A 9,976-nucleotide genomic window follows, 5' to 3' on the forward strand; every position below is an offset into this window, starting at 1 on the left:
TGTGTGTGTGTGTGTGTGTGTGTGTGTGTGTGTGTGTGTGTGTGACGCTAGGGCACTCCCCTGGCAAAAGGTTCTTGTAAATGGAAACCCTGAAAATGTACAAGGTGGCTATAAACAGGCTTGGAGTGAGGACACACTGTTATGCCACACAGATAGTATGGTCGTTGGGAGCAGAGAAGCAGGAAAAGGAGCACGGAAATTATGGAAGACAAAGAGAGCCATGGGCCCTTTTCTCTAGTATGTTAAGTAAAAAGGCCAGTGATTGAGTGAAATGAGTATTTCCTAAACCTCTTTTGATCCACTGCATAAATGAATAAAAGATGGTGGATTTTCCAAACTTGTGTTGTAATTGGGTTTTAAGCTGAGGAAAGAACAATAAATGTGCATATGCGTGCTCTGTAATATAGAGACAGTTAATTTATAATGTTGGATAAGTGAGTACTATTACTTTTCTTTTAGAAAGGAGATAATGTAGAGATAGGATATTTCTTTTTTTCTTAATGATATCGCTTACATTCTCTGCAAAATGTTGCATATATATTTTGATGTTTTTCATCTCGAACAAACATCTGAATAGTGTCATCATCGTCATCATCATAATTGTAGCTAACACACATCATACAGTTACTATGGGGCAGGAATACACGCACACACACTCTCCCTCTCAAAGTATTTTCCTTGTGTTTTCACATTTAATTCCTCCAAAACACACAGGTAGTTTCTATGATTGTCCTCTATTTTCCAAATAGAAAATATAAGGAAAGAACCAAGCTAAGAATAAAAATTTTAAACAATTGTCTTAAGATTACATAGCATAAAGTGGCTGAGGAGGAATTCAAGCTCAGAAGTCAAGAGAAGGTGGGAAGGAGAAAGGAAGAAAAAAGGGGAGTGAAACACAGGAGACGGAGGAACAAGGGAGGAGGATATTCAGATAAATTGAGATATAAAGACACAGAAAAACAGAATGAAATGAGAAAAGGACTGAAAGGTGATATGGTTTAACAGTTTTTAAAACTGTGTGATGAATGTTGTAAATGTGCAATTTTGGAGAGCAAAGAGAATGCTCTCTTAATATTTAGCAAAGTGATTTTCACTAGTAGGTTTGTAATGTGCACTTAACTCAATATTTATAATGCAGATTTCTAATCATATATGAAGATGTGTAAGAGGAATAGAAATAGATAATGAATAATGGGTATCAAAGATTAGAATAAGTCACTGAATCTTTTATTTTTCCCTGCACTATAGGAGGCAGAATCTCATCCTTGAGTAGAAAGGAGTAACATGTCTTCCTGTTTCTGTATTGGAACCATCACAGGCTTTTGAGCAACTACTTTTGAACCATTCCCCCAAAAAGGTGACTGCTCCAGAAGCTATGATCACAGTTTGCAATGACAGCCACAGTGATTTCATCCTCCTGGGCTTCTCTGAGAAGCCATATTTGGAGAAGATACTCTTCTGGGTTGTTCTGATCTTTTATTGTTTGACTCTTGCAGGAAATATGGTCATTATTCTTGTTTCCTCAAAGGACCCTAAACTCCACATTCCCATGTATTTCTTTCTTTGCAACCTTTCCCTGCTAGACCTCTCTTTCACCAGCAGCTGTGTTCCGCAGATGTTAGTTAATTTCTGGGGTCCAGAGAAGACCATCAGCTACATTGGCTGTGCTTTTCAACTCTATGTCTTCTTATGGCTTGGGGCCACCGAATGTGTCCTTCTTGTGGTCATGGCTATGGACCGCTATGTGGCAGTGTGTCACCCGCTGCAATATACTGCTATCATGCACCCCAAATTTTGTCTGCAGCTGGCCATCCTTGCATGGGGGGCTGGCCTGGTTCAGTCCCTGGTCCAGTCTCCTGCCACCCTCCAGTTACCCTTCTGCTCCCACCGCAGGGTGGATGACATTGTGTGTGAAGTCCCAGCCCTGATTCAGGCTTCCAGTGCAGACACAACCTACAATGAAATCCAGATGTCCATAGCTAGTATCATTTTTCTGGTGCTACCCCTGGTCATCATCCTTTCCTCATACGGGGCTGTTGCTAAGGCTGTGCTGAGAATAAAGTCAGCTGCAGGGCAGCGGAAGGCATTCAGCACCTGCACTTCTCACCTTCTTGTGGTGTCCCTCTTCTATGGCACAGTGACAGCTGTCTATCTCCAACCCAAGAACCGCTATGCTCAAGAACAGGGCAAGTTCCTCACCCTTTTCTACACCGTTGCAACCCCAGCACTTAATCCACTCATCTACACTCTAAGGAACAGGGAGGTCAAGGGGGCACTAATAAGACTGGGGAGGAGGACTTGGGATTCCCAGAATAACTGAAGCAGTTGGCACATGTTGGTCTCTTGCTTAACCTGAGAAGAGAGAATAACCTCATCGCAAAAAGCTGAAGCTTTACCTCCTCACCAAAAAGTAGGGGAGAAATAGCTGTGTTGCATTCAAAGCTGCGATTTCAGGTCCATTCATCATTAGCTGATTAGGCCCTTACTTTCTGCAGGGTGCTGACGGAGGTACAGTATGGTATAGAAATGAGTAGATTTAATAACCATTGTCTTAAAGAATGCTCAATACAGTTGAACTGGGGGGACAAAAGAAACACAGACTTGAAAAATACAAGAACAAGAATGTGTTTTGTGCCTTGCCATTTATTTTTTTCTTTGCTATTTTCCTCCAAGCTCAACCATAATTTTCATCCAAATGTCTAGTCTAGCAAAAGTCCTAAAGTTTTGAGGCATCTAGTACTCTGACCTGGTGGGTCTTGGTTCTGAGTCACTGTTGCTTCATCACCTCAGCAGGACCACTGCTGATGTGTCATGTGCCCAAAGCTGCTCAGTGCAAAGTGTTGAGCAAGGAGAAGTCCACACTCACTGGTCTCTGGATCCAGGTTCTTAGTTTGAGCCCTGACATACCAAGCCCCCACTTACAGGAATAGACTTCTGTTTCTAGTTCATTCTGAGTCTCTGTTGTAATGAAATGGCTTTCTGTTTTTTAATTATTATTTTTCTTTTAATCTGCCTCCAAATTAGTTACCATATAGTGCAACAATGATTTCAGGAGTAGATTCCTTAATGGTCCTTGCGCATTTAGCCCATCCCCCTCCCACAACCCCTCCAGTATCCCTCTGTTTCTTCTCCATATCTAAGAGTCTCTTCTGTTTTGTCCCCCTCCCTGTTTTTCTATTATTTTTGCTTCCCTTCCCTTATGTTCATCTGTTCTGTGTCTTAAAGGCCTCATATTAGTGAAGTCATGTGATATTTGTCTTTCTCTGGCAAATTTCGCTTAGCTTAATACCCTCTAGTTCCATCCATGTTGTTGCAAATGGAAAGATTTCATTCTTTTTGATTGCCAAGTAATACTCCATTGTGTGTGTGTGTGTGTGTGTGTGTGTGTGTGTGTGTGCGCGCGTGTGTGTGTGTACACCAAAATTTTCTTTATCCATTCACCCATCAATGGACATTTGAGCTCTTCCCATACTTTGACTATTGTTGGTAGTGCTGCTATAAACATTGGGGTGCAGGTGGCCCTTGGAAACATCACACCTGTAACCTTTGGATAAAAACCTAGTAGTGCAACTGCTGGGCCATAGGGTAGTTCTATTTTTAATTTTTTGAGGAACCTCCATACTGTTTTCAAGAGTGGATGCACCAGCCTGCAAGAGGGTTCCTCTTTCTCCACATCCTTGGAAATGGCTTTCTTTTTATCAGATCCAATTATTCATTCATCTTGTAGATATGTATTCATTTCTTGTTATACATCTAACATGTTTAGATGCTGGGGATATAATCGTAGATAAGACATAAAATCATCAACATTACAGAGTGTATGGTCAAATGGTGGATGCAGATACTAAATGAAATATTCTTTCATTATTTAATGGAGAGAGACTTGTTCTTTTGGCTCCCGTGTCAGGCTGATTGCAATGGTTCATGCTTTTTGACTTTTGAATGTCATCCACCAAAGATCTATTTGTTGCTGCTTTTTCACTATTCCTTTATAAAAGTCCATTCTTCTAGGGTTTTTTTTTTCACCAAAATCATGAATATAAATTATTGAATTTTCTGTGTAGTTTGCCTAATTACCTGTGTTCAGTCCTTAGCTGCTGCCAATTTCTGATGTAGGTGGAACTAGGATCAGGCCCTATAACCTCTCATTTTCTGCTCTGAAGTAACAGCACAATTTCTACGAGGATGCAACATCGTTTCTCACTGTCTATAAAAGAACAATACTTATAAAATCATTTTTATATCCTTCTGTTCAGTTTCAAAGAATAAGGCAAGTGACTGAGAAGAAAACTACAAGGACAGAAGTTATTTTGTGGGTTCACTCTGAGCCTGTGGAGCGGGGGCAGCCCAGGGTGTGATGGGCTCCTGGTGTGACACGATTGACAGGTGGTAACTACCCTGGAGGTGAAAGCAGGGATACCAACGTGTTAAAATGTTTATCCTACTTTTGAAGGAGGCTGGGGTGGTTGCAGGTCTTGGGGGCAGAGGAAAACTGTGAGCCAGATGTAAATGCACAAAGGACAGAGGTTAAGATTCCAGTAAACGACAACAGCAAAACAGAGAAGAACAAAGTTCCTCCAACTTGAGGATTCATAAGAGTCCATGTTACACTTGTTAAGAATTAAGATTCTCAGGTTTAATACCGAGAATTTCTGATTTAAAACATCTGATTGTGTTCTTGACTGGGCATTTTAATGCTGTGATTCTGATGCAGGCTGACACCATACATAGTAAATGCCCTGTCTAGTTGCTCAGCCAAAGAGACAGAAGCTTCAAATGAATCAGTGTATTTTAAGAATAAGAGAGAAGGGAAGAAAGATCTAGAAGTAGAATAAAGCTAATTGGCTCAACCCCACATTCTGAGGCACTGAAGGTGGAATGATTTTCTCATTATGGAGCTGGGAATGAAATAGTGTCTTCAGGGGGGATTCAACTCAGGTAATGCCAGGAGGTGTAGAAAATGCCAAGTAAATAATTGAGGATGGAGGTGAGTTTACTAATTACGGAACAGGACATCCCAGTGGTACACTGGAGAGTTTTGGAGGGATAAAGGCAGGTGTCTGGGGAAAGGAAAGGGATTCCATTATGGGAATTACAGCATGGAAAAAATATAAATGACCAAGATACGTTTACATTTTGGGAGATGGCTGAGGAAACAGTGATGAGAGGTGCTGTGGATGTAGCTGTGGACTCATTTGTCAAAATCCTTTTTTAATCTAATCACAAATATTTATGGACTATATACTAAGAGCCAGGCACTGTTATATAAGGGTGAACAAGTCAGGAAAGATCACTTCCTTCATAGACATTCTAGATAATAGCCAATAATTCATTAGGTAAGCGACTTATTCAGAAAACTGCAGGCAGTGCTAGGAGTTCAGGCATTTTGTTCCTTTGATATTTCTGGGGTGTCATGTCATCATGTTCTGGCACATGTGTGTACATGATGGCAGACTAAACCTTCTGATGGCTGCTATGATAAGCTCTGAGGATATATCAGCCTCTATCAGCCTATAATCCAACCCTTCACACAGGGATACATGTTTCTGTAATGTTCAGTGTGACAGGCTGTGGACATATGCAAGTAAGTCCCAGAGTCTGCTGAATTACAGGGAATAAACCAATGGTCACCAGAGGAGAGGTGGGGGAAAGGGTGAAATAGGTGATTAGGCACTTGTCATGATGAGCACTGGGTGATGTATGGAAGTTTGAATCACTATATTGTACACCTGGAATCAATGTAATACTGTATGTTGACTAACTGGGATTAAAACAAAAACTTAAATAACTTATGGGGTGCCTGGGTGGCTTAGTCGGTTGAGTGTCCAACTTCCACTCAGGTCATTATCTCACGGTTCATGGGTTTGAGCCCTGTGTTGGACTCTGGGCTGACAGCTCAGAGCCTGGAACGTGCTTCAGATTCTGTGTCTCCCTCTCTCTCTGCCCCTCCCCCACTCATGCTCTGTCTCTCTCTGCGTCTCAAAAAATAAAGAAACATAATAAAAAAATTTAAAAAAAGAAGTAAACTTATATGTGCACGCATAAAAAAAGTCCGAGTCTGTCGTGGGCACCTATCACTACTAGTCTCCAACCTGCCATCATTGGTGCGTGCACACGTGTGTGTGTGTGTGTGTGTGTGTGTGTGTGTGTGTGTGTTTGCACTTTTACTGTGTGCTGCTATGGAAATTCAAATATATATGAAAGAAATAGCATCTTAGAGTGTGACTATTACCAAAACTATATGAGTATCTGCCCCCTTTCATGTGGTCAGCAGGTGAATCCAATAAGAGCCTCATTTGAAAAGAGCAGTGGGAGCAAAAAGTCACTGCTCGCCAGGGGACATGTGTGAGTATGGGATCCACCGATTTTTACCAGCTGGCATTATATTTGCCTTTTGGCTTCCTTTCTTCCTCACCAAGATAGCCTATACTCCACCAACCATATAATTATTCCACCAATAGACCCCAATGACTATTCCATCTGCTTTTGGATGCTATTGGGTTTCTGTATTTGTTAGTATCTTGCTCATACTTTAAAATCAAATTTAAACGTTAGAAACTCTTATCCCCTCCCTGCTATTCTTCATTGTAATGAAAGGAATCATGCCCTCCTCAATGCACCTTACTCTTTTATCAGTGTACTGCCTAGATAATTTTATCAAAATTGGTGCATGTGTCTGTGTCACTTGTGGACAGAGGCATCTTACTCATTTTTGTTGGGCCAGTGCCAAGGAAGCTTCATCTATTGATATAGCTGTTAAACTGTAGAAGAAATGTAAAATACTTAAAGAACAGAAGATAAAGTCATTGAGTAGAAATTGTGAGTGAGGATTCTGAAGTTTCCAGAGGTCTATGTTTAGATCCAAGACGAAGACATAAATTAAACATGCTCCTAAGTCTGGAAGTAACTTTGCCTAAATGGTTCTTATGTCATGCTCAGTATGTTCCAAATGCAGGTATTTGTACAGGATGATGCCAGATGAGTTTGAGGAGAAATAAATAATGATGCAGAGCTCCCCCAACGCCAGAAATCCACATATATTTCAATGCCAAAGATGAAAATAAAAGACAGTGTGAGGGAAACCTATGTGAAGCCAAGAAGTTATGTCAATTCTTAGCTGTCCCAAGTAGGATCTTTAGTTTTAAATTTTAAATTTTTTAATTTATTTTTTTTACCTTCACTCTTTAAAAAGGTTTAATTCTAGTAGAGTTAAAATACAGTGTTACATTCATTTCAGGTGTATGATATACTGATTCAACACTTCCATGCAACACCTGGTGCTCATCACAATAAGTGCCCTCCTTAATGCCCATCACATATTTAACCCATCCTCCCACCCACCTCCCTTCCGGAAATCATCAGTTTGTTCTCTATAGTTTAGAGTCTGTTTCTTGGTTTGTCTCTATTTTCCTTTTTTTTCTTGAATTCCACATATGAGTGGAATAATAGGGTATTTGTCTTTCTGTGATTTATATCACTTAGCATACCCTCTGGTTCCATTCATGTCATTGAAAATGGCAAGATTTCATATTTTTTATGGATGTTATACACACACACACACATCACATCTTCTTTATCCATTCATCAGTCAATGGGCACTTAGGTTGCTTCCGTAATTTGCTACTGTAAATAATGCTGCAATAAACATAGGGACTTCTATATCTTTTTGAATTCATGTTTTTGTATTTTGGGGGTAAATAGCCACTAGTGGAATTGCTCCATCATATGGTAGCTCTATTTTTAGTTTTTTAAGGAACCTCCATACCATTTTCCAGAGTGGCTGCACCAGTTTGCATTCCCACCAGCAGTGCACAAAGGTTCTTTTTCTCCACAGTCTGACCAACACCTGTGGTTTCTTGGTATATTTGATTTTAGCCATTCTGACAGGTGTGAGGTGATATCTCACTGTGGTTTTGATTTGCATTTCCCTGATGATAAGTGATGTTGAGCACCTTTTCATGTGTCTGTTTGCCATGCATGTGTCTTCTTTGGAGAAATATCTGTCTTCTGCCCATTTTTAAATTTGATTTTTTGTGGGTTTAGTGATGAGTTGTATAAATTCTTTATATATTTTTGATACTAACCCTTTATTGAATATGTCATTGGCAAATATCTTCTGTGTGATCTTGAGTCTGGTCTTGTATCACATCTAAGATACATGATATTCCTGTGAGGATACAATTTTTAACTCTTTACCTGTGGCATAATTATGGATAGTTAATATTGAGATATTAAATATATCATGCAATTAGTTATGATGAATGCATATTAAGACAGAATATTGCCACTAACCCCAGAACGTTCTATTAGCCTCCTCAGTCACTCAAAAAAAAACCCCTCATAACAATAACCATTGTTATTATAAGTTAGTTTTACCTATTCCAGAATATTATATAAATTTACATTATGTTTGTTTTGTGCTTGGTTTCTTTCACTTAGCATATTTTTAAAGTTTATTTATTTATTTTGAGAGAGAGAACGGACAAGCAGGGGAGGGTCAGAGAGAGAGGGAGAGAGAAAATCCCAAGCTGTCAGCGCAGAGCCCAATGTGGGGCTTGTTCTCACGAACAATGAGATCCTGACCTGAGCCAAGGTCAGACACCCAGCTGACTGAGACACCCAGGTGCCCCTAGAATGATACATTTTCAACCAAAGATGGACTTACAGTGGCACATTATAACTGCCCAAAGTCTTTGGTTTACCTTAAGGGTCACTCTTGGTGTTGTATGTTCTATGGGTTTGTATAAATGTTTTGTATCACTGTAACATCATACAGAATATTTTCACAGCCCTAACTATCCTCTTTCTATTCCTGTCTACTCCACCATGCTCCTGGCAACCAGTGATCCTTTCACTGTCTCTGTAGTTTTGCCCTTTCTGGAATGTTGTATAATTGGAATTGTACACTACACAGTGAACATTCTTGTTCAATTTTTTTTTTGGTGAACAAATATTTTTATTTCTTTTGGATAAATACTTATAGTGGAATTGCTGGATCATGGGACAAATGTATGCTTAATTGTTTAGTAAACTGAAAAAAAAAAGAAAGCACAACAGTTTACCAAAGTGGTTGTGCCATCTTGTTTCTATGCCAGCATTGTAAGAGAGGTCTGATTGCTCCACGTACAGTCCAACATGTGATGTTAGATTTTTAACTTCATTAATTCTGGTGGATCTGTAGTGGCATCTCATTATGGTTTTACTTCTAGCTTTCCTGATGACCAATTGTGTTCAGCACTGTTTAATGTCCTCCTTGACCATTTGTATATTTTCTTTCATGAAGTGTCTGTTCATTTGCCAATCTAAAAATTGTTTGTCTTTTCATTACTGAGTTGAGGAAATTCTTTATATATGCTGGCTACAAATCCTTGGGCATATGTATGCACTGAAAATATTTTATCCAGTTCTGTGACTTGCCATTTCAGTGACTTGATAGTGATTTTGATGAGAGGAAGATTTAAGTTATGAAGAAGTCCATTTATCATTTTTAATGGCTTTTTCTTTCTGGGTGTTCTCAAGGAAATCTTTGCCTACCCAAAAGTCTCAAGGATATTCTTCTCTGTGGTCTTCTGTAGACTCACGTCCATGACCCATCTCAAGTTGATTTTTCTCTATGGGGTAGAGTTTGAGGGTCTGCCTTTGTATGTAGTTACCTGGTTGTTTCAGCACAATATGCTGAAGGGATATTTGTATTCCCATTGAATTGCCTTGATGACTTTGTTGAATATTACTTGTCCATCTATATGTTGGCCTCTTTCTGGAGTCTTTATGCTGTCTTACTACCACATTGTCTTGAATACTGTAGCTTGATAAAAAGTCTTGAAACATGCAGCTTAGGATCTCAATTTTATTATTGTTTTTCAAGATTGTCTTGACTATTCTTTTCTTTTCCAAATAGATTTTAAAATAATTTTGGTAATTATTAAGAAAGAAGTTTGCTGGGATATATTGACTTGGATTGCATTGAATCTATCCA

The 9,976-nt window shown here is 39.4% G+C and overlaps 1 protein-coding gene across 1 annotated transcript; it reads left to right on the top strand.

Moving 5' to 3' along the window:
- The first annotated feature begins 1,375 nt into the window (after window positions 1-1,375).
- LOC125908480 (olfactory receptor 2H2-like) lies at window positions 1,376-2,320 on the top strand. The gene has a single exon (XM_049611323.1). It carries the CDS (start codon window positions 1,376-1,378, stop codon window positions 2,318-2,320), a length of 945 nt encoding a protein of 314 aa, XP_049467280.1.
- The last annotated feature ends 7,656 nt before the right edge of the window (window positions 2,321-9,976 follow it).

This window comes from Panthera uncia (genome assembly GCF_023721935.1).
Source record: "Panthera uncia isolate 11264 chromosome B2 unlocalized genomic scaffold, Puncia_PCG_1.0 HiC_scaffold_25, whole genome shotgun sequence".
In the NCBI taxonomy this organism is placed as follows: domain Eukaryota; kingdom Metazoa; phylum Chordata; class Mammalia; order Carnivora; family Felidae; genus Panthera; species Panthera uncia.